This window comes from Glossina fuscipes, unplaced genomic scaffold (assembly GCF_014805625.2).
Source record: "Glossina fuscipes isolate IAEA_lab_2018 unplaced genomic scaffold, Yale_Gfus_2 1, whole genome shotgun sequence".
Taxonomy (NCBI): Eukaryota; Metazoa; Arthropoda; class Insecta; order Diptera; family Glossinidae; genus Glossina; species Glossina fuscipes.
The window spans coordinates 27161085-27188279 of NW_023998415.1; the positions used below are offsets into that span (position 1 = coordinate 27161085).

The window sequence follows — 27195 nt, forward strand, 5'->3', positions numbered from 1 at the left end:
TACAAACATCGTCACACGTCATACGTCATAAATTGCCTTGACACAACTAAAAAGAAATTTAAAAAAAAAAAAAAAAATTTGTAATTCTTTCGCAACTAAGTATTGTGTAAACCGTAAATTGGAAAAATGTGTATGTGTATGTGTATGTGTATGTGTATGTGTATGTAATACAAATGAAATGATGGCCGAAAAGACCTTCATTAACGTATTACAGACAACAAGCTGACGTACGATTGAGAAGACTTGTCTTTGGCTTGCAGCGAATATCGGATCTCCAGCAGTAAACGTTGTCTCTTTAAATTGATTATCCCATCGCGGACATGTCAGTTAAACCTTTTCAGAATTTTTCACCTTTTAAAAACACATCTGACCTAAAATAATTATTTAATAGAGCAAATTTATTACTATTATTATTATTATTATTATTATTAATTTAGCCAGAGAATAAATTCTAAGACTAAAGTCTTAAAGCGCTAGCATCTAAGGCTTTCGGCTTTTATTAGAAAACTCAACCGCACTTGAGATGTGAACCCACGACCCCTAAGTTGGTAGTCGAGAGTTTTGCCTACTCGGCCACTCATGCGACCCGAGCATATTTAAAGCATATTTTCCTTCATGGAGATAATATGAGGAGGAAGATTACAAGAAATCTTTGTAGCTGAATTGTGACATTACTTGAAAATATATCGATTGCTATTTTAAAAAGTTCGTGACATTGCAGAGGACAGACGCCTGTTATTGTTCATAGAGCATAATCAAGATTCTATTCTCTATTACTTTATTTATTTTCATTCTCTATTAACTTGAATTATTTTTCTTTTCCATTTAGCTGAGTAGACTGAGCTAATCGATTAAGAGATTTCTGTTAAACATCAAACTTTTCAATGACAGCGATCGACAGGTATTACAAGTTAGGGCCCATTAATCAAGTCAGTTCTGCTAAACCGTTTTCTCGTTTTATTTTCTACATTATGGGCGTGTCCTCTATAAGAATTGCATTTGCAATCTTTGAACATTTCTTTAGATAGACAGATACTTGTACGATCGTTTCAGAATTTTATATATAATATATTCTTGATCGTAAACAAGATAAAACATATATATTATAATTTTCTTTCCTTTTTTTGCCTGATACGAGTATCTTCGATTAAAATTTTTTACAATTTTACATGAAGAATTAAGTCAAGCGATCAGTTTCACCAGCCGCATCTGTAGCCATTTCGAGAATGCTATAGAAAAAAAGATTGAAAAAAACTAATTAACTAAGTAAATTTTTGGTAATCACAAGGGCCGGAGTAAACGAGTTCAAATTTTAGAGTCAGGCATCACCAACGATTAAATGCTTCATAACTGGTCGTCTAATACATTCCTCTCTTAACTCGACGGACTTTCTTCTAAGAATTCTTATAGCGGGAAGATATCCGAAAATAGATCAGATGTAGTTCAAACTTGGCACGATAAACTTACACGTGAAAATACTAATTTGGATCAATTTTTATCGTAAAATTTTTGAATATTAGACTTTGTTCTCATACAAACGCTGATATCTAGTGAGAGAAGAATGGTCCAAAATTAATCTCATCTCATCTAAATATTCCGCATTCATTTAGTGTTCCAAATTCATGATTGTGAATGTTGCATCGATTTTTGTTGAGAAATGATTAAAAATCGAAATTTTTTTTCATATATGAGGTCCTTTTATGAATAAGTTTTTATATTGGAAATGATCATAAAGATGATATGTTGTAATCGATTTTCAATAGCATTCAACTCTGATTGAACACTAGTCGATGTAGTAAATTGCATCGAAATATGTTGAACATATAAGTAGCGAGATAAAATGAAGACTTATCATTATCCCCTACAGAATAATACATGTTTTGTCACAAATATGTTGTAGGATATACTGAATGAATGAATGAATGAATGAATGAATATCATTATGATATGAAAATTTAAATCTTTCACGTTAAGTATTGTTGCGCTTAGTCAGCCAACAACAATCAACGGTAAAAATGACATGTTACCGATCATTAAAGCCATCATCATGATCACCATTTATTATTTAAAGCAAGCACTAGTGAATGCCGAGGGAACAGGTATTGAAATTATAACAGCAGCTAACGTATAACGACACTACCAACAACACTCAGGCATTTGCTAGTAAATATATATGAATGTATTCGTTCGTCTTGCTAGCTAAGCAATGTGTGACTGTGTGTGGCTTTGTGGAAAAAGTTAATAATCTCACTCTTACTATCGTTGAGGAAACCAGAACGGTACCAATTGTAAGGTTTAATCCAACGCATGTTAATTTTTAAGTAAAAAAATAAGAAATAAAATAAAAAAAAAAACAAAAAAACTACAAAATTACAAAATATCTTTTATTTACTCATCTCTCGGAAATGAGACTGAAGTTTTGAGAAGAAAATTTTATCTCCTGCTCTCTCTCGCTCTTTCTCTCTTTTGCTCTCTCTCTCTCTCTCTCTCTCTCTCTCGCTCACTGAAAAAGAGTTTTTCGCTTTTTACATAAACATAATGTTTAAAGAGCCGATCTTCGCCTGACTTATATTTAATTCGAAGCATATCCGTGAATATGTTGTGCACTGAATGACTCACAAAGAGTACCAACTGAGAGCAAGAAAGTCTAACGCTTGATATGACGGCAATATGAGCAGAGAAAGAGGTCACAACTTTCACGCGATATAAAATCATGATATTGAATTGGCAAAGCCGCATTTCCAAATTAACTGTGCGTCCGAAGAGAGGTGCTTCAGCGGCATAGCGTGCTAGCAGTTTTCACAAAAAAAAAAAAAAAAAAAAAAAAAAAAAAGAAGAAAAGAAAAGAAAAGAAAAAAAAACCACTTTAATAACAATAACGAATCATATCTAAGAACAAATCCTGTCTAAAGCGGATATCACACTTGTGAACAAATGAACAAAATTTTGAAATTTTCATAAGCGAACGGTTATTGAACGAACGAACGAAGTGTAAAAGGCGAAAACCAAATATTAAACATATTCATATTACTTAAATTTACAATATAATAAAACTAATTAACTTACATTACATTACATATGTACATTACATCCATTTATCGGTGAAATATATCCTCAATAAAAAAAACCAAAAATAAAATAAAAATCAGAACGCGTGCCATTAAAAGAAAAGCTAAGGATTGTTAATAAAATCCAGCAAAAAGTAATACAATTGCAAGGACTATATATATATATATAGATATATATATATAGATATATGTAAACATATATATAAATATATATATAAATATATATATATATACATTCATATATATATATATATATATATATATATATATATAGATATATATATATATATATATGTAGATATATATGTATATATATCTATATATTTGTATATAAATATACATATATATGTAAAGTACGGAATAAGACATAAGCACAGGTAAGCGTTAGATGCGTTTCCATGAGAAGCGTAGAAAAAATAACAAAAATCTTATTAAAATTAGTGTAAAGAAGAAGCATAAAAGTAACAAAGTGTTGAAATATTTTATAAATAAATGATAAATAAATGATATCCGCGGTTAATTTTTCTTTCACTATTTGAAAGTGAAGGCACATAATTCCATTTGGAGCAATAAATAAATGAGTGGATAGATGAATGGATGTTGTTGTTGTTGTTGTTGTTGTTGTTGTTGTTGTTGGTTATAATTAAAAAAGAGATTTTTTATTTTTTTTTTTTACATTTTAATTGTTAACAATAAATGCTATGGTGTTTTGTTGTTTGTGGGACCCGCTTCAATTCACTTTATATCACGTTATACATATACTACCACTAGTACTGTTATTACTACTAACATTACTACTACTACTACTACTACTGCTACTACCACTACTACTACTACTACTACTACTACTACCGCTGCTACTGCTGCGCTATAACACTAAGTGTGGTGGCATTGAAGATTGTTTTCACAGGAAAAAAAAAAAAAAAAAGTATGAAAAAAGCAAAAAAATATCGCTTATTTACACTCCAACGATTGCGGAGAAATCTTGCTCTTGCCGTATGCTGATGATGAGCAAGCATCGTACCAACCAGCCAATAGAAATAGCGTATGAACGAATGTGCGATACTATGCCGTTTTACAATAATCAGATGGATAGATACCAGTGTTACTACTTCCTATGCATCTTTATGCACCTTATTTGTTAGTGTGTTTATGTTTATGTTTATGCTTATGTATTATATTTAAGACGAAACCTAGGCATAACAGGCATACCTTTCGAACGCTTTACTTCATCGCCGCAGTATTTTCATTTATCTTTAGCGAATTTTCACTGTAATTGTTTGTGCAGTTTTGTGTTCACAAATTTATTTTGCTCTACTTTACTCAAAATAACTAGATTGCCAGGCTAGCCTGCCACCATCCAACTATTGCAATAACGACAAAGCCCATATCAATATCAATACCGCGAAAGCAATAGCAATAGCAATAGCAATAGCAATAGCAATAGCAATAAAAATAGCAATAGCAACAGTAATAGTAACAGCAACAGAAATAGCAACAGCAGTAGCAACAACTACAACACTAACATCAACAGCAACCATTCAAAGTTGTCTGTTACTAAGCTTCACCTACAGTTAACATATGCACTAAGTATTTTTGTTGCCAACAAATGTTGTTTAGTAAATGAGAAAACAACATTGCACAGTTTAGCCACAGTTTGGAAAATATCGCCGATATAACTAACGCGAACAAAATAGCTATTTATTTGTTGTTGCTTTTTACATTTTTTGTTTTTGTTTTTTTTTTTTTTTTTAGAGTTTTTCACTTTTTGAAAAAAAAACTAAAAAAAAAAAAAATCATCCTGGTTGTTGCTTAAACGTTTTTCACTACATTTGTTAAAAGTGATGACAATAATTGAATTCAATATAAAGAGAAAACCAACTAGAGAATACGATGTTCACAACTAGTCAATTACAATTGTTTTCTATATTGTACACAATTGGCTGCATTCAAAGAAAACTAGTCCACTGGCATTGAATGATTGATGATTCCACAACGAAATGGTCTCTTATGGGGGAGATATATTATATATATATATATATATATATGTGTGTGTGTGTATCTATACGTACGACACATATATATATATATATATATGTAGTTGTGATATACTGGTGCAAGAAATAATCTACGTTTACGATCAACGATCAAAGGAAGCCATTTGAGCGATTCGCAGAGTATGGCTGGCTGTAATTCATGTTGACATATCCGTTTTTTGGCAGATTTATATTAATGACTTCTTTTTAGTGATTTTTCACTTTCTTTGGGCAACTTTTTGATTTTGTGACTATACATATATATATATATATATATATGCGCTTTCATCCGACTCAACTGTTTCCTTTTTGATCACAAACTATTTAATTAATGACCTCTATACATATGAACGGCAGTATAATTGCAATAGGTTCCTAAATAATCACATTATGGCAGAGTACACCTAATATACTTGCGTTCATATATACATACATGTTACACGTTACTGCTGAATTGTATGAAATGAAAGTATTCATTGCAACAAAATTACTCTCACTACTTAATAGTTATTCCGCGATTATTGCAACCATTAACTAAGTTCAAGTTTTTAGAAATTTAATCTACATTCGTAAAATTTCTTTTGAAATTTTTAATCAATGCGGTTACTTGGTAATTTTCGTTCATTTATTTATTACACAGGTGGGAAAAGTTTACAAAAAGGGCCCTTCTCACGCTTATAAAAACAGCTAAGCAACTATAGAGTGTCCCGAAATCCAAAAGCAAAAATTATTTTTGGAAAAATACATTTTTAACAATTAATTAATTGAGGCATGAAGTGCATAATACAGAGCTCTAAGTATGAATTGAGTATATTGAGTAAATGGCCTGGAAAAATTTGCGGCCACTTATGTACTTTTTTCCCTATGATACGACGCTCAATTTCGTTCTTCAAGACCTTTAAGAAATCCTAAGCACTCCACGTGATCGATAAGCTTCAATTCTGAAGTCACATGAATTTTGCAAGCTTGGAAGTGCTAGAGAATGGAAAATTTTTTCGAAATAATCAATTCTTAATGTCCCTGGACTCTCAGCAAGACTTCTACAAATTGCTTCGATATGGTATGTTAAAGAATGAGCGAAATTTCTATGATCTCAATCTGTGAAAGTATTTTCTTATGAATCTCTTCCCAGCTGGCTATACGAGTCGTCTCCTAAAGGCAATTTGCCATGCAAATAATTTATGCCTTAAATCTCCTGATCAGCTAAATAGGTATATATGCAGTATAATGAAAAAATAAAGAAAGAAATCAGGAAAGATAAAGGGAGACGGAGTGGCCGCAACCTAGTGTCTTAACACGGTTCGTATCACTACATCATAGTTTTCACAATTACAATCAATTTCTTTAAGGATAGGATTATTTACAGTTCACGTAGTTTGACGAAATTCCTAACTGAGACTTTCTTTTCAACTTAAATGTTCTCTTCCGTCTAACTCATTCGGCTCAAATATTCTGCTTATATAAGCAAGTTAACATAATTGATGTGTTTTCCGTTAATCTCTTTTGTCGGCGGGCGGTTGCATGATGCGCCATGAATTTGCACTTGTTTTTTTTTCCTTCTCTCGGAAATTTCTTTTCTGGGAAAATCAGTTGGGATTTGTGTAAGTGTATTTGTCTAGTATTCTCATATGATTCTGATATTCGACAGCTACTAGCATTTCTGCTCGCGTTTTTCCCAGTCATAACGTATTTTACGTAATGCAGCGGTCACTTTACGCCAATTACGGATAGGTATCTTTTTAAGCTTGAAATTTATATGGAAATCAATATGTTAAGATGTTTTACTTTACTGATTGGATATCCGAATCACGTGAATCTTAGAAAAGAGAAAATATAGAGCTGCAGAGTCCAATTACGTTATTATTGGATTGAACGGGGTACAAAATCGATATCGATGTGCTTGTTGTCCGTAATCTCTTTAGGAAGCTTTTAAATTGATGCATCATTTGGAAATTTGCGGCCATTAAAAATCCGCATATTACAAATTAATGTTTTAGGCTTTGCAACTGTAATGGTGTTTTTAGAGGACAAAGCAGCTGAGCAATCCGATGGCTTTAAAATTCTTTAAACTTCTTAACTTTCAGAGGCGGACGAATATGACTTGGTAATCATCAAGTTGCCACAAAGCCATCGAGTGAAATGCTAATAAACGAAGAACTCTGGCTAGCTTAATGCGACTCTGTAATCGGGACGTTATTTGGAACACCATAATATATGAAATGAACTCGCATGGTTAGACATTGTCGCTTCTGTGAAAAATATTTTCCTTTTATAATACTAGTCCTAAACTGTCTTCTAGAAAATGAAGACTGTAAGATTGTTTGTTACGTTCGTTAATAATAAATGAGTGTTAAGAGGGAAAAGTGCTAACTAATACTCTATATAAGTCCGAATTCAAGAGCAATGGTTACCCAATACGCAATAGAATAATGTGCCCGCCTTTAGCCAAAACCCAACGCGCATCTCCCTTCCCATTCTCTCATTTCGCGGTACTTTTTTCTGCAAATGTCTGCAGACGCCGGCAAGATCCGGAACATAGTTGAGTCACCAGGCCATTTGTTTCGCTATTGCGCTGCTTTAATCTGCTGTTGGCGGGAAGGCTTACACCATGATTATCCTTTGAATGCCAGTAATTGGTTTAAAAAGTTCTGCTAAATGATTTGATTTTCACTATCGTTGCTTTTTCTTTAGTCACAAGTAAACTTTTCTCCCAACCGATTAAATTTTAAGAAGTCACTATAATCTAATCGAGCGCAACTTAAATAGATGGACGAGCGAACATAACTAACTTGATGATAAGGAATATAATCTCTTGTACTTAACTGATTTTTTTTTAATTTTTTTTGAATGATTACAGCACCTAAAAATATGCAATTAATTGATTTTTATTTTATTAAGCAAAAAATTCTCCTTAAAAAAAAAGAGCAGAAATTAGTTGAATTTAATAGTCATTAAGTAAATTTTATTTACCCCAATAACTGCAATGAAGCTATCACCAATGAATAGAAAGTCGAAGAAAGGAAATGAATTCGACTATTGGCAAACTATGCAGTCTTAAAGACAATGTCAAAATACATATATATTGTATTGATTGATTGATGCTATACCATCTGCACAAAAATGGGAAATATTGACCACGCCTACCCAATGTTATAGTGTATCAATGCATAATTTTTTTTTTTTTCAATGCCTTTATAAAGCGCAGAAACAAGCTGCAAAAACCCGATAATGTTAATAAATTCTTGGTCAACTTGAAATTTGGAATGCACCTAAACATGTCCGCTTGTCCGCCTGCTCAACTGTGTGGCATCTGTGGTAAACATTCTATAGTTCGCATAAATGAAGATATCGCCTACGAAAACATTTGGAAGATTCGGTCACGGCCGAAAATAATTTTCTTAATTGTATTCTTTTTGGCTAATATTGTTTTGATAACAGTAAAGGCAATAGAACAATAAGCGTCGAGGAAAGTATTATGCATAATATTTAAGAAAAAAAAATTATTTTTAAAAAATTAAAAAAAATTAAAGATTAATTGAAGGGGGTCTGGGGCAGGCAATGTAATCGATACAAATATCTATTAAAAAAATCGCTCAATCTGTGCTATATGCCTATATCTAGCGAAACACGGAGAGAATTTAAGAAATTTTTTATTGATTATTTCGTGATTGATGAATATTTCCATGAAAAAGTTTAAAAAAAGCTTAATCTTTTGTTAATAAATGAAGCTTAAATTAATATATAATTAACTTATCAAAGATGAACAAACACAAACGTATCATGTTTTCGATCACTTCCCATATGACACTTTATTTTAAAAAATCCTTAATACTTTCCATGTCCCGTGTACCGTTTTCAGTGCACGCTAAAATTTTCAGTTTTACAAATTAGGACAAGATTTAAGAGATTCAATTCGAAAAATTAAGCCTCTTAGGATACAAGTGTTAAGGCTTCCATTTTGTAGGACCTTGAAAAGAAACTGGAAGCACTTGGATGTGCATACTTGAATAGAAAAAAAAAAAAAGAAAGTAAAAAAAGGATAATTATATTCCAGCTAACGTAAAAAGAGATTTTATCGGCTAATAAATCATGCGAAAATATATGTTAGCATTATTTGCAACCAATATATCATAAATGTGGCATCAATATGTTATAGGCACTCGACCGTTTTGCGCTCTTGTGTGTAATACTAATTAGACAACAGTGTGATGCCAATTATATATAAAAATAAAATAATTAACGCGGAGATATCGTTTTAGATAAGAACGAATTTAAGAATCTTCTAGGTAAGTGCAGGTAACGTACACCATCCTTGTCCTAATTGTGTATATTAGTTGGCAACTGTAGTCTTTTTACAATGTTCAAGATTCTTTCACAGTTCCAATAATAATAATAATAATAAACGAGCGTCTCGTCTAGAAATGGACATTATATATATATATATATATAGATATATAGATATATAGATATATATATATATATATATATAACAGTTTACAAGAGTAATTTCAAATTATTGTAAAGTTGTAATTTAAGAAGGAAAATGAAAACCACTTTCTTCAAAAAATCCGACCGAGAGCTCTGAAGTTCAAAAGAAAAGCAAAAAAGGAAAAAATAAAAAATACATAAAACGCAACATGCACATCTGGTGCATTAACCATAAAATGCCAACACCATCTACTACCATCGCAGCAAGTCTACCAACCAACTTACTTACTTACTTACTTACTTACTTACTTACTTACTAACTAACCAACCAACCAAGCGAAGATATCTCATTTTAAAGTCTACCATACCGAACGCATACGCAAGCGTACAGCATGTAGCAAACACAGCTAGCATATATACTTGTATACATGTATCGATATTAAAAAAATATAAATAACAAACGCAACAACAACTCGCATAAAGAAATGAAATTAGGTCAACAATTAGTGTGGTGCAGTAGCGTTATGGCATCTCGCTCAACATAGTAAACAGCAAATAATAATAACGAATGAAAAAGTGCTATTTATTAGTGAATTGTGTGTATTGGAGTAGAGTAGTGTGTTGTCACAAGAGCCAAGATACCAATAGCGGTATCAACCGCCGTATATGTAAACGTAAACAGGCTTTTTGATGAAAGAAAAGCCAGGCTTGGGTTTTTTTTTTTTTTTTTTTTTTCTTTCTACGTTGTGTAGTCTTTTGCAACCGGTTTTAATTCGCAGTCAGTCATGCATTTCATGTCTGCTACGGTAAAACAAAAAAAAAAAACAAAAATTATACTTAACCGATTCCTTTCTTTAACTGCAACACAATATATATTTACGAAGAGGAGAAGTGCGAACGAGCCCTTGAGATTTTACTTTCATTTTGTGTTTTTACTCCAGTTAATCAAATAAAGTTCGTTGCTATTGAAATTTTGTTTGTGTTTGACTTCATCTGCTGTGTGTTGCTATATTAGTTGTTTTTTTTTTGTTTTTTTTTTTTTTTTGAATTTTTCGCTTTTCATTCTGTTGGGTTTAATAAATGGTTTAGTTCAATGTGCGCTCTGGTAACGGAAAGTAAAAGTTTTCTCTACTAAAAGGTAGAATAGCACGGATCGTCTCTTCCTCGGTAAATAATTTCGCTGATGTAAGTAAGTGTCACAGTTATGGAAACTGAACTCATCTTTTCTTTTTTTTCCTTAAATAGTATAAGCATTAAAAAAATTTCTTACCTCTAGTCTTAACTCTATTTTCAATGTAAATTTATATCACCTTGGAAGTACGAATTAGATCGGTCCGTTTTCTGAGCGAGAGTGTAAGTACGTGGACTGTGGGATTATGAATACAACTGGGATTTTTTCATTTGGAAGTACTCCCTTTACGTTGTGTAAATTATCGCAGCAAAGCGTATTCTGCAGAGGTTCTTGGTATTTTGAGCACGTGTTGTACTGTGCGAAAAAAAGAGCTAACAGTTGCGGGCAACTTTATAATATCGTCAGTTTTACAGCAAGAAGAAATTCACATCCGTATAGCAAAAGTCGCGCAAGAAACGCTTACAGCTGTAACCTGGAATGTGCGAGTGGTTCCATTCTTATGACGATACCCAGAACCTTTGGGCGCAACTTCAATGGATGGGACATTTTCTTGAGATATAGTTCGCAAATTGCTTTGGAGGTAAGGGAAAGTAGTAGCCAGCTATGGACACTACTTGGATTGAACTGTTCATTCATTTAGTTCTGAACTATCAACTATGCAACTTCTCACCATCAATAGACGGACCGAACTAATTTATACTCCGCTATTTTTTCTAATATATTTTATCTAATATAGAGATAGAGAAAAATCTTTCAATTCTTTTGCAAAGTTCAGCGAAATTCGTCGGAGAGAGCAAGCGCAGCTTCAGGCCCGACCTGGATTGTTTGGTCAATCTATCCGTCAGTTTGTTTTTCATCAATGCCAGAATTACATGAAATAAGATCGAGAGCAGATTTTTACCATAAACTTCTTGGCTGAGTTCTACAAGTGTAAACCGTCTATGAAAGTAACTATTACAGCTAAAGATTTCACGTCACTAACTGTATCTTCTATCTGTAATTCTAAAGTTATTTATTTGCTTTTCACGACAGTTTACAATTCGCTTTTCAAATATTCATTTTCGTTTTTCCCATATTCGATTCGACTCGAGAGGAATAAAGTGCTCTTTACTGTGCTCTCCACTATTCATGATTATTAGATGTTGTGCGAAGGGCATTGAAATTCTTAAGAAATGAGTTGACGCCACAAGCAATCATAAATGTTTACTATTGGGTCGAATGCTTTCATATACATGTATGTACGTAATGCTGCTTTACATTAACGCATAAAAATTTGCGTATTGTTTAATTAAACAATTTTGTTAAGGAGAAAGTGTTAACATTTCAAATTCAATTCATTATATGCGATGTGAAACGTTCTCATCTCACTTATTAATTACGGCACTCATCGTTTCTTTAATGGTTTCGGATAAGTTCAATAGTTTGTCATATTGAAAAAGATATTTCCTGGTACATGAGCGAAATAAATTAATTGCAAAAGTTTTGATATTGAGATATAAGTCAAACGTTGGCTTAAAAATTAAAATTCATTTTCTTTAGCCGCAATAGCTTAAACGCCATAACTCGATACTTAATACTTAATGTGTTGACTGAATATATATATGTTCTATATAGTGAATATTTATTTGCTTTATATAATGAATTACAGTTTCCGGTATTATGGACGATTGGGTTTAGCTTGCATCCTTGTAGCTAAAGTAAATGCAAATGTTCAAGCACTGTGGACAGTAACTAAAGATGTAAAGGTGCACCGAATATCGCATTTCATATTTAGTTTTTACAAACGTAATCTCGGTGACGTGTCAAACAACGATAAACGGTCTGACTGACATCGACATGGAGTTTTACGCTAATCACACATATTTTTAAAGATATGATTTATGGGGACCTTTTACCACTCACTTCTGACTGACGTGAACCGCTCTATACGAATCGAAAATATCTGCATTTTTTGATAAACACACACTCACACAATTTTTAAATCGATTTCATTTAATCCGGCTGAGTGGCCGAGTAGGCAAGAGTCTCGACTAGCAACTCAATGGTCCGTGGATTCAAATTTCAAGTGCCGTAGAGTTTTTAATAAAAGCCGAAAGCCTTTGGATGCTAGTGCTTTAAGACTTTAGTCTTGGAATTTATTCTCTGACTAAATTTATAATAATAATAATAATAAATGATTTCATTTAATCATGTAGAGAACAAATCAAGTTTGTTGCTTAAGTCTTTCCCATTAAAAAAAAAGAAGGTGTTAGTGAAAGAGGCTTGTTACTTATGTCTTTAACCTTTACGCGCGTGCAGAGCCACATGGATATAAATCCTGTACTTGTGCAAATATTTTTGTACATTTCCTTTGAAAAAAAAAAAAAAAAAACTAAAAAGATTTAACACAAGTTCAATTACATACAACATCTTGGTTAAGAAGGTTTTGTTTGGCCGCCATTTGGGCACATAAGAATTTTAATAGTTCATATCTTCGGTAGCCATCCGAAGAAAAAAAATTATTATTGAAAAATATTTTCAAGTAGTCAAAAAAATGACTTTAAATATTGCACAAAATAATCTTATAAAAATCTGTTGTAAAAATGTCCCATCAAAGTCGTCGATTATTTATGGAATAATTAAAGAGTTTTGAAGAACGTGGCCATGAAATGATTTCATTGTTTGTTTTTTTAAGGGGAAACATCGCCAATCTAATGGGCTTAAAGTAGATGAAAGCATTATTGGTGGGCAAGGCAAACCATTAAATACTCTATACCGCTTCGACAAACACAGTTACATAATCATTTTCGTGATAACACATCAAAAATAGTGCTTTGTGTTGTATGTAAAGACATAATTTTCTTCAATATTCCCATCATTATGGATGCCCAAACCGTCAACTGATCTGATCCAAACCTAGCAAGCTCAATGCACTTGTTAAAGATTTTGTTATTTTTCAATTGTTTCCTTTATCCCACTCGCTAGGATGCGGCTATATCCCTATCTCTTTATCTGTCCTCACTCCATTCCGACCATCACCGTGTTATGCATATAACGGATATGTATCACTTGAGTAATTAATTGTTCATATTACAAAAAAAAAAAAAAAAAAAAAAAAAAAAAAACTACAAATTAAATATTGCCGCAATATAAGTCGCCACGACTTACCTTTTATAGATCTGTGTAGCCGATATTTCCTACTATTAATTGCGCCTATTTTGCGACCGATTGTCATTATAAAATATCAAAATTTCGACATTTTTCCGATATGCTTAGGCTTAGTTTTTACGAGAAACCTTATATGCGATTAGATCCGAGAAATAGATGTTAATGATCCGTAAAATCCGCAATTCCGCAAGATTACTTTCTATATAAAATCGCTACTGATTGATCAATTTCGTAATGTAAAATATTGAGACTTGGATCCTTTTGCCATATGAAGCTTCAGTTTTCAGTTAGGTAGGTTAGCTATATGAGAGGGGGATCTCAAAAAATTTGTATATAACGACTTTTTAAAATAAGGCATTATATAGGGAGTGTTTATTTGGGCTAAAAATTCGCCAGTGTATCAAATTTGATATAAATATACAAAAAGTTGTAAACTGTAGATTGAAGATAAGAATACGTGAACTGACAGGCAGATAGAGAAACTTGGATCGATTTAGAAAGCGACTGAGATCGTTTTCGATCAGGAGATGATTCTGAATCGATCGGTATAATGAAAAGTGGGTCCATCTTAAATCCTTCTGGGATCCTACCTACATCCGCACAAATTTAATACACCCGGCACTGTAAGTGGTGCGAGCGCAGTTTTGACATTTTTTTTTCGAACGGAACGAAGCTTAGTAGAACAATGAATGATGAGATTGAGAGAAAATGTTAAGAATATATTTAATTGCTAAGAAGTAAAATGTTCTTTTTTGAAAATATTGGCAAATGACTGCACCGGAGCCATTCTTGCGAACCCTCTTTAATTTGAGTGCTTCTTATGCTTATAGCTAAGAGATTTTCCAAATATTGAGTCATGTGTGATCGCTCAAGATTTGGGTGAAAAAATCCACCAAAAAAAAAAGAATCAATCTTTTGATGATAAGAAATGTATAAATCAACTTGTTGTCAATCCTTTACGAAATAACGATAGAAGATATTGTTTTAAAGATACCATGAAAAATGTAGGAAGCCATTGCTTTGAATTGTTTGTGTTATATATAAGGAATCCATTTTGCCTATGTCCCGTAACGGATTTTCCAAGAAAGAGATCGTTACGAAATCTGTATAATAATGAAGGGCAAATTTGATCGACGACTATTGTTGTTGGTCTTATATGACTTATGCGGTATCCTTACTCCTTGCTTTCCGATTGTGTTTAAGTGTTCTTCTATAGTTGACCAGGTAGACACTAGACGTCTCGATAATTCTTTACTAGAGATGTTAGAGCATCATTTCGAGAGTCAAGTGATCGCCCACTTCGCGGCCCTCGTTAGCAGCCGACCTATTAAATCAGTGTTTACACATGTTAACCTCATGAGAATTGCAAATTTTGTTTGCTATTACCGATGCATTAAGTACCGCATAAAAATGACATACTGAATATTCTCGTAACATCGTTGGACGCCACCGTTCTATTACAAAGTTGTAAGAAAAAATTAATAAATTTTGCAACACATTTTCTATACAGACTGCTTTAAAAGCATAGGTGAAAATTCTTTGCAAACAATTCATTGCCTATGGGCACCCCACATATATATATGTATGTATGTATGTATCTAATATATTATTATTATTATTATTGTTTGAAATTGTGTGTAGGAAATAAGAAGCATTACCGATTAGAACAATCATCAATGGCAAATATATGAACAATTTATGTTTGATCTCTGCCGTTAGAAGTCAAATAATAAGATCAGTGCATCTCTATTTTTAATTAGTGTAGTCGTGAAAAGGCACTTTTTGAAAAATATCAAAGCTATGTCATAGGGAACAGGAAAGGTTTAGCTTAGGATTAGAATACATATACTTTGTAGCGTCTCTCAAGTTTCCTTTTGGCAGGTTACGTACATTATGGAAAAGAAACAAAATGAATTTACCCCCGCCTTACAGTGGCGGGTATAAAATAGGGAAACAATTTAAAATTTTTTTTTTTTTTTTTATCAGTTCTACTTATGTGTGTGAGTGAACAGACCATACTCACTGTTAAGCTTGACCGAATCGTCCCCGTAGTGTGGGTCCTCTACCTGACCGCTGGGACGGCCCGTAGGGGAGCCTCGTGGTGTCTGTGCATGCTCTCAAAATCGCGGGAACGTTAAATATTTGAGGTGTTAGATAGGCCTCGCCTCCGTTAGCGGGAAGGGCATGCCATACACATGCCCTTGATCGGGAACTGCAGGGAGCCTCCCTGCTCCCACCTGCGGGGCGTGAGTGACGCGTTCTCACTGCGGTTACCAGCGGGCACCGCAGTCTTAAGCCTTTACAGGCAGGCACCTGCGTAAAACGCCCTGAAACTTCTGTTAAGCTTAACCTTTATATCCATAATAAATAGGCCAAGTTTCGACCATTTTTCTATTAGTTGCCCACTCAAGTGCGACATTTTCTTTTACTAGAAGATTGACGAATAGACTGACAGAGATCAAACAAATTCAGATAAAGCAATTGTCTTTTCTTTTTTTTTTTTTCAATTTTTCGTTTTTACAAAATCAAATTTACAAAATTTTATGGAATATGTGAAATATGCTTGTGACCGTTACGAATGGTATAGGAAAACAAGTATACGCTTGCATGTTTAGCAATGCATGTAAAGAGTTGCAAGCAAGAGAAAAAGAAAATTTACGAAAATAAAAGAATTACTTATACTTTCCCTATCAGAAGGTGTTTTTGAATGGTGGGGAGCTGTAGTCATTAAAAAACTCATAAAATTATGAACGAAAGATGTAAAAGCCGTAAAAGTAAAACAAAAACAAGTGTGAATATAAGTTTTCATAGGCGTCTCCAATTAAAAATTAAAAAAAAAAACAACAAAAAACAAAAAAAACAAATAGAAATAAAATAAAAAAAAAAAAAAAAAAAAAAAATGAAAATTGAATATACACCGTGCGCGCCATCATACGTTTGTTATAACTTTTATTAGTTAGGCTATGCCAGTAAACATGTGTATGGTGTGTAAAGTAAAGGTGAAACTAGAGCAACATTAAACTAATTGTAGGTTTTACATAATTCCCAAGCTTATCACTCGTTCACCCAGTTGTACATATGCATCTACATATGCATGCATAGACTCGCGCGTATGTAGTTGACAAAACATAACACTGTTTGTTCGCTTTGGCGTCATTAAATTTCTAGGTAATGTGAATTTTCATTTCTTTCAATATAGACCGGTCTTCAACAGTGATAAAACAATAATTGCTGAGTCTCATAGTAAAAACATTATTTGAAAGTTGTATTTAAAAACTTGCAATACCGCATTCATAGTTTCAAACATGATAGTTTTTTTTTTTTAATATTTTTTTTTTTTTTTTTTTTATTTTTTTTTAAATTTTAAATAGGCTATTTTATTTTATTTTATTTTTTTTTTTTTTTTTTTTTTTTTTTTATTTTTGTTAAACTAAAATACTGCATAAGGGTTAGAAGTTAGCTAAAAGCATTGTCAACATTTTGAAACATTTCAATTAAGATATAAACTCTTGAAAATGGTGACACGTACCGTATTTGGATATGTATATATTTTTTGAAAAAAAAAAAAGAAGCAATTAATGATTATTTCAGTTTCACTTTCACAGACCGCAAAACATGCATTGCTCTAGCAAAGTAGATAAGTATCCGCCTGTTCATTGGGATTTTGTCATAAGAAGAAGAAGAAGAAGTAAAAGATGTACTGGTGTACTTTATAAAAAATCTTGTTATTTTTTATACGAACTATTTTTGCCAGGCTGATGCATGCAATCTACGAAGCGACTCTATTTCATTTACATGACATGAGAACAGGGAGGCGTTCTTCTTATTAGTTATTTGAGTTGAGATTAATAAAATAGCAATTGAAAGCAAAAAATATGTAATGCACTAAAATACCCATAGTTATCGTATAAAACATATCGTATATAACATAACCATAATTAGATGCCGTATTTTTCTGTGCCTATCCGTCCATTGAGTTTAGCACTGCAACCGCAAATGTCTTGTTTTCATGCAACAAAGATATTTTCAAATTTTTTTGCTCACCAATCTCATCAAAAATCAACAAACAGCAAACAGCCAAAAAGATAGGCAAAGATAATCATTATCATGAATTTATCTATATATAGACGTCGAAGCCCTGCATGCAGTTTATAAAAGTAAGTAAAGTAAAAAGTACGTCGTAGCCCCCCCCTAGATTATGGTTTAACAAGAAGTAAAATATATTAAAATTGCTCTTCTTATTATCATAACGCATCGCTAATAGTTGTAATAATAAAATGTCTATATTGACAAGTAAGGGCTAATATTCAAGCCCTTTCAATGTGAAATTTCCAGATTGACTTGCTGTACCTTTTGTAATGCAAAGGAGTGGTACTTAACGCAGAATTAGTATTTAATGTCCGCAATGTGATCAGTAAAAAAAACGCTTTGATATCCGAAAAGGCTCCGAAATGTAAGACAAACCGTTGATAAGATTAATTATAGTTGCTATGGCCCTCTCCTTATTGCCAAGATATATGCGCCAGCAAAAAAAAATTTCTCTCAACTTGGAATTATATAATGTTTGATGTCATATTTAGTTTTCGGGAAATTTTTTTTCCCTTTTGTCTTGTTTATGAGTATTTATTACAAAATGTAAAGATTCTTACAATTTTTTCTTTTTATTATTGAATATGGCTAAATGCTTGGCGCGCGCAAATTCTTTGGCTTCTTGAATACCCAATTCGTAAGCCATCTCGTAGATCTCTTTGATTTCCATAAGTAATGTGTTTGGAGGCAATTCGGCAAGTCTAGACATTTCCATCGTATCTTCTTGGGAAAGTTCACAAGACGATTCACATAGGAGTTTAGGTGACGGTTCACCATCAAGAGATAGAAAATCTTGTCCAAAATCTGACCCATCCTCAGCCTTACGTTTGCCCAACGGAGTGTTTAAAATATCACGTGGTCTATTGCTCGCCATCTTTACAAAAATGCCTTGTCGTCAATGTTAGTGTTGGTAAACGATTGTACAAAATTTCAAGTTTTTTTTTTCTTAACATTATTTTCGGTATTAACTATTCAGATTTTCAATGCCTGTTTAAGCCCTCGACACAAAATCATATATTGCTAACGACAGAGAGGTTATTTTTGATTATGATTTTTTTTGTTTTGAACATATTGAAGGCACACACTGGCCTTCAAAAAGTCTACGAAACATTAATTCGCTGTAAAATAATGCGAGAAGAAAGGTTTTTTTCAAAACAAGTAATATCCGATATTGGTGTCCATCCTGAAATGTAACATGCAGAAATCGACCGACCGTCACGAGCGACCCTGTTCATGCTAGTTACGCATTTCGCTCATATTTTATTCGCAAGCAAAGCGCATTACATCAACAAAATCCTTTACGCAATATTGTAGAAATAAAAATACAAATTGAAAATTCTTCCATATTTAGCATCTACGGCGTTCTTGAATTGAATGCACGTCACGAACGAAACATTTTCGTAGAAAATAATCATTTTAATTTTAGATAAATATATCAAATGAATATCAACTAAATAAATATTAAAATATTAATAAGCCTTTTAAGTAATCGAAAATATAGTTTTGGATGGGAGAAAGGCGGAGTTAATAGAATTAATCTCTTATTAGATGCAAGGGTTTTTCATGTTGAACGTTTTTCCGAATTTATTTTAGTCTGATTTGTGCAAATTTCAGTGGCTTCGAGTATATTAAACAATTGTACAAGCAACCGCCCTAACAAACTATTATTGTATTTATTTATATACATGTATATACATATATATATATATATATATATATATATATATGATCATTTACTTAAGGGATGCCGCCTATTTGTGTAACGCAATGACGCTCAGAAAGAAGTGAGGAAAAAGAAAGAAAGAAAGAAGCAGGGATGTGGTGACCACAGATTAGTGGATGTGTGCCTAACTGATAAGCGTTACGCCATCATTGGCTGGGTATATTCATTATAACTTCCATCAACGTGAACTCTACTGCACCTGATACCTGAACCCGCGAATACTGACTTGGTAGTCACGATTCTTACGTAATCGCCGACTCAATCGGCTATTTTAGTCAGAACTTACGTCTATGCCTTGTAGACCGTGCGCTGTTATACGTCAAGTAATAATAGCAGTTAACCGATTTTCGAGGAGCAAAAATTTAAAAAATTAAATTGCCGGCGCCGTTGACAGTTGGCAGACCATTTCACAGCAGCTAAAAAGTGATTAACATGAAAGGGTCACCAAAAAAAATGTGGTTTTGGTATCTTGCTTGTAAAGGAGTAGTATATAAGCAAAGTATTTGCGAGAAGCAAATTCAATTTAGCCAAGCGATTTGAATCCTAATATTCAAAGGCACGAGACCAGAAGAAGCATTGCAAACATAAATTTCTGTAAATAATTTGTAAATAGGGTTCCAAGGAATCATAGTTAAAACCTACGTTATAAACCTGAACATCATAAGTCAGCGTTGCGAACTTAATCTCAAAACGAATTTCAGACGTAAAAATGCGTGAAATAATGAGTGGAATTTTTCGTTACACTAATACAAAGCGCACTGTTTATAATGCATGGGAATACGCAGCTGCGGCCTCATATGCATAATAGTAAAACTTCATCATCGAATTATGATTGATAACACCGCTCACGCAGAATCGGGCTGAGGTTGTCAAGCAATTTGCCTTCAAAAATTAATTGAACAGGGCTCACCTTAAGATATTTCTTTCAAATAAAGTAAGCGATCCGTTACGTTCTAAGGTCAGCTGTTTATGAAAAGATGATAAAAGACATAGAGATAAATATTCTCAATCGTCGAGAAGATGCGTATGATTGCTGCACTATTTTATAAAGGATAAAATGTAAGAAAAGCGATTTCTTCTCAGATTGAATTTTTTACAGCCAATATTCAATTGTAAACGCATTTGCGGACGCATGGAATACAATCGAGAATTTTGTTTGTAAATTTATGCGAAAAATCCATGTGCTTACTTTCAGCTTCGACTTACATTATTTGAACCGTGAGAGAGACAAAATAGACTGATCCTAGGACGAATGCAGTTAAATAAATTCGGAAGTTAAAGTTGTCCATATATTCTCATCAGGCCTTACTACATACACATCAAATAGTTTAGTTAATAGAAACAAACGGTCATCACATACATACATACAAACACACACACACACACACACACACACACACACACACACACACAAACGATTTGTATAACTGTAATGTATCGACTATTTTTGCATTCAGTCTTCGTATAGCCGCAGCAGGGTATAGCTCGTATCAGTTTTTACATTAGTATTTACTTTAGATTTGAAGACATGGTTGTAAACGCATCACGTCCATTTCCATCCTACGTATGTATTATAATAACATAGTTCCTGCATTCTATTTAAATATATGCAAACGAGATCATTTCAACAAACAACGGTAATCAAGGGTCGACTTATCCAGATCGACTCTGCATTTTACATCGATAAAGGGAGCTTAAGAGCTCCACGATGAACTCAAATGCTTTCCAGAATCAACTGCATATTCAGTGCAAAAATAGTATCAATTGATTTCCAACATATTTCCAATTCATTTACCATTTATCCTATATCCCATTTATTCTAACGCAAGCTGGATTAAATTTTGTCTTCAATTGTGGACGCATTCCGATGCATAACCATTAGCAGCTATTCTTAAATGGAAGATGAAAATCGTCCGAATGAAAAATCAGGATTACAAATTTTCGAAAAGATCTTCATGGGATTTGAAAGTTATTGATGAAAGTATGGGCTTGTTTTTGTCTATCAACAGATCACACCGATTTTTCAACTCCGTAGTCTTAATTGATCAAGAAATGTTTTTTGACAAATTTCAGCATTCAGCCCAATCGAGAAGTGTTATGACTTTATTGACTGAACACTCACCACAGCTAGGACGAAAGTAAACTTTACCGTCCTGGGATTTGAATCCGCGAACACTAACTTACTAGTAATGATTCATACATTTTTATCGGTATTAAGGGCGAGCATATTATATTATTGTGTGTGTGTGTGTGTGTGTGTGTGTGTGTGTGTGCGTGCTACGTAGAGTGTCGAGCTCCTTTCCAGGGGCTTCGAAAATAAAAATTATACCTTCGTTCAGTGATTCCGTTGCCGGGAATTTCCGACCTAATGTCTTACCTGTTGCTTTCTCTCGCGCTCTTCTCACATATAACATATGCCCTTGGAACGAATTTATGTTTATTTAAAAGTATTTCCATAACAAAATTTATTAGTATAGCTTCGCCAAGTTGATCTTTGAGTAGATATGAGTCTGAAAGCGATTCGAAAGTTTGCAGTGGTTTTGCCAAGAAAGAAAAAGCTTGAGATGTATTTTTTGGATTTCTTATCCTTTTTTCACTCATTTCACGGGTTATTCTTTGTTAAATAAACCGCCCATTTTTAGGCTGCTACAATTCTGTTAACCCTTCATCGATAACTTCCACGTACATTTTTTTCGCATTATATGCCGAGTTTGCGCCAAAACTAAGTCAGTCAAAAGCGTCCGAACATGTTGCGAACAAAAATATATATATATATATTTTTTTTTAATATTCTGTCTCTCTCTCTCTCTCTCTCTCTCTCTCTCTCTCTCTCTTTCCGACTCTTCCCTCTTCTCGCTAAATATAGTAGTTATATATATATATATATATATATATATATATATTTCTCTTTAATATTTAAAAAATTAATACCTGAAATTACAAAAAAAAAAATTGCTTTTGTTGTTTATACAAAAATCATCAATCAATGATATGTTTGTAAAAACATAAAAAAATGTGAAAGGTTTAAAAATCGTAAAGATTTTGAACATTAAGGTGAAATTACTTTCATACGTTTTAACAATAAAAACCAATGAGACTTTGTACAAATTATTTAGTCTATAATTATAATCACTGTTATTTATTATTATTATGATTATTATTATTTTTATTTATTTATTTATTTTTTTTTGGTTAATTCATATCACTAATCGACCTTTACGTAACGAAAAAAAAGTAAATAAATAAGTAAATAAATAAATGAAGAAATAAAAACAAAAGGCAAAAAAGAAAAACCATAAAATTTGATTAATAGAAAACCGCTTGCACACGTTCACACATTTACATTATTTTCTTTCTCTTAATAAAAAAAATGGAAAAATCTCTCAATTACTGTTCAGGCAAATAGACTGTTTTTTGTTTTTTTTTTTTTCATCTCGGCAGTGGAGGATATATTAAATTGATTAAATGTTGGCAACGCATAGAAATATCTATGCGTCGGTGTCTGTCTCTCGATATCCGCGAAATCATGAAAACCGCTTCAAGACTTTATGTGAAAAATGAAAATTTCGCCTTAAATCTTTGAATCTCTAAAATGTTGAAATCGCAATCCATACTCCAAACTCCCTGATCATTTTCTCTTATTTCAAATCGTACAGTTTTATTAGTTGAGAGCTTTATTTATTAATCAAAGCGTCTTGTTCTTATAGTTCGAAAACAATTAACAAAACTCATATGTAAATAATATGCGAATTATGCAAATAAAGCCCTTTAGGCCTTTAACGTTTTATTGTCTGCAATTTATCTTGAAATGTTTCCAAATGGTGTGTAAAGTATGATTAAAAAATGTAATACGCGATATACGATGGATATCAAATATAGCCAATGAATAATAGATCGTTCGCTCTAGTATCATATAAAATATTAAAAATCGTTGTAGCAGTAGTCGTAGTAGTAGTTAAAAAGTTCGTTTCAAGCCATATACAATTTTATTTTTAATTTCATCACTTTTGAAAAGAATGGTTGGTGGTAGCATTGGAATTTCTCTTTCAGAGGTTTATCATTTCTAAATCTCTTAAGCTAAATAGCTTAGATACACGTATGTAAAGATATTAAGAAAAACGCAGCGAAAGAAAAAAAAAAAAAAAAAAAAAAAAAATTACAAACAAAAAAGAAAAGAAAAACAGTTTTTTATTGTTATTGTTGTGGAATTATTATCTGTACTTTTTTGTTGCTCATATTTAAAATTTATTTGACTCAAGTGAAAGTTTCACAAATGAAAAGCGCAAATAAGGGACAAATATAATATATATATTTTTTTTTTGTTTACCATCAATTTTAGTACTCTTTCAAAATATGATTTTCCGATATTATTATTATTATTATTATTATTATTAAATTTGTAAGCAACATTTTCAGATTAAATCGACATACGGATCGACACATGAAGCATAATTAAAAAATTTATATTTTCAGTTCAAGATTGTACAACGGATTTTTTTGTTTCGATACTGTTCGCCATAAACGAGTTGGCATTGAACGTCTCATTAAGTTGATCGCTGTCTGTCACAATTTAAAAGTGGTATTACATTCCTTATTGCGATCACTGTTCAACTAACAATTACATAATAGTAGTGAAAAATTATGTTAATTTATCGAAGTGAACTATTTCACAAATGTTTCGAGCTCAGTACGGCCTATCCTTTAAGGGTTAATCCACTGTATCATTTTTTTTTTTTTTTTTTTTGCGTTACATGGACATAAAGTTTGGAATGAAGTTCTAGGTGCTCGCTATGAATTCGCCTATCACATTATACATTTTTTTGTTGTTTTCCTTGTCATTTCGCCGGGACATGTAAAGTGTACAATCAGCAATTCTGTCTTCAGCAGAAAGGACAAACCAGGGACCTCTGAGATTAAAATCGTCAAAGAAGAAATCGAATAAGGAGGAATGACTGAGCAATGTGAAGGCATTTTTACGGTCGTGAGATTGAAGATTTAAACATGTCTATAACATGGGACCTATGGAAGAACTTTTACGCTTTTCGTTCCTTTCATTCCGACATTTGCAACGCCCAAAAGAAGCCGTCAGAAACCCCGCAACGTATATATATATTTTAAATCAGCATCACAGTCTGAATCGATTTAAGCATGTCCGTCTGATCGTCTGTGTAAATTTGGCAGAAAAAGAGAACATGAACAGATCTAAACTTTTCAAAGGCAACGCGTACAACGTCCACATGCCTATGCAGCAACAATTCTTATTTTGAAATTAGAAAAAATCATCCGCGCACGCTCCATATTGCAGAGCATGAAAATTGAATTCTTTGCCTTTTTTTGTCTTCCTTAGGATAACGGTAACGAGTATAAAAGATTCGATCACGACCGAATATATAATAATTTTTTTCTTTTTTTTTTTTTGTTCTTTTCGAAAATAGGCATCGGCCAATTATCCCTTTTAATTGAAGAGAGAATGCCTTACGAGAATGTTGCCATTTTTTAATATTTTGCCCAAAAGGATTTTTTTTTTCCTACAACTTAAAGATATGCTTAATACATCTAGCAAATATTATTGTTCTGTTACCTACTATTACTTTTATTTAAGAAAAATTTGTCAAAATTTTTCCTGTCTTTTAGACTGTTATGTTGGAGGTATCCCTTAAGTGATTATTTCGCTAACCAATTGTTAATTTATTTTAAAACTGCTTAGCACCTTTAAACTTTGATTTATAACTCATTTGAACATTTTGTGGAAAAAAAATAAAATGATATGCCGCCCTATTACGATACTTTTGATAGTAAAAAGGCAGAGAAAGGCACGAGAGACGTTTTCGTGGCGACGACGAGATACTGGAAAAATTACTTTTCTAAAGTATGTTTTGTACCGGTTACATATTTTCCCAAAGAGCGGATAACATCGTGAAAACTTACATGTGGCCTAGGGTTTCACATCTTAAAAGTATGCGATTACGTGTTGGCGTCGTTGTTGGTCTCAGGAGTTATTTGAAAATGTTCGTTGTATTAATATTCGGATCTTGATCTCAATTTTCTCACTACATAAACGTGAAATTTAATCAATTTTCGCTATGAACTTGCGTGAGTATGAGATTTCTCCCTTTTCCGGTTCTGCATGATATAAAATAAGCGTACTTGTTTCATCCTTTGATGATGTGCAGATCAAACAAAAAATTTATTACTCAGTTTATTTTTAGTTCAAATCCTATATGTAAAAAAAATCACTTACATTTTCAAAACTATAAAAACCAAAATCATTACACGCTTACACACACACACACACACACACATACACACACGTACACAAGTAAACTAAATTGTATGCAGACAAAAAAGAAATAAAAATATAGACGACCACATAGACAACCGTCTTGTTGATCTATGGTTAACAAGGCCATTTCAGAATGCAACCATACAATCAAACCTGTCTGGTAATTCTCATTCTTAAAGTACACAATAACAAATACAAGCATACTGCAGATTACACATTAAAGCTAAATAACACGTGAATAGGATAGAGAATCTAACTGACTGGCTCTGAATACTGTCTGTTCTGTGGGTTAATAGCACACTTGAGCAATTATATTAGCACATGGTTAGATTTAATAAAACAACAACATCAGTAAGAAAAAAAAAAAGATAGTGGTATCTACCGAATTGTTAGGAAAATGAAAAAGAGAGTTAAACACACTTTGCTCACTAAAGCAAAATTAAAACGAAGAACAAGTTTTCTTTTCCTTTTTTTTTTTTTTTTAAATTTTTTTTTTTTTTTTTTTTTTTTTTTTTTTTTTTTTTTTTTTTTTTTTTTTTTTGCAGTAATATTAGAAAGACATTTAGAGTGGAAATTTATAGAGAAATTCGAGTTTCTAAGAAAGAGCATAAGTGTTTCATGCACAGCAATATGGAAAAGAGAGTGAAAGACAAAAAAAAAAAAAAAAAAAAAAAAAAAATCACATTATATGGATAATAATATTTCATGGTTATCTGAGTAGCTTTTTCAACTGACAATTTTGCAGCTTTCTTGCTTTCTTTCTTAGCCCATACGGCTAATACAACTCATTGCTGAAAGAAGAGGTTTCCTAACATCAGTCAGTGTTCGAAGCGTTAAGAGAAATAGCGTAACGTAAAGTATGATCCATTAGCAAGGAAAAGTTTCCCAACATAATATTTTATTAAGTGCCTTTGAATGTTATGGATTTTTTACCATTTTTTAAAAGGTTCGAGTAAATGAATTCGTTGCAAAAAAAAAAAAAAAAGAAGAAGAAGAAGAAGAAAAAAATGTATTTATTTTATAATGATTTTGTGCAAAATTTGCTTTAATTTTTTACTTTTTTTTTATTATTTATTTACAGTTAACACGAACGATTGTGTGTCTTTATGTTATTCTCAAATCTTGGACGTAAAAGTTTATAAACAGATATAAGTGAACACATAGACACATAACATGGGGCAACATACGCGATCGAAATTGCTTCCAATATTTGTTTCCTTATTTTTAACACTCAAGGTAAGTTTCGTGAAAAAGTGAAACTTTTTTAACAAAAAAACATCTTCAGTCAT

General features: G+C 32.4%; 1 protein-coding gene across 1 annotated transcript in view; it reads left to right on the top strand.

Moving 5' to 3' along the window:
* Positions 1-3357: 3357 nt before the first annotated feature.
* LOC119631570 overlaps positions 3358-27195 on the top strand; it is a 31746-nt gene continuing 7908 nt past the window's right edge. The window contains exons 1-2 of the mRNA XM_038023911.1: positions 3358-3445; positions 26988-27142. Of these exons, the coding sequence (XP_037879839.1) occupies positions 27080-27142 (63 nt within the window). The 5' untranslated portion in view covers positions 3358-3445; positions 26988-27079. The remainder of the gene's footprint in view (positions 3446-26987; positions 27143-27195) is intronic.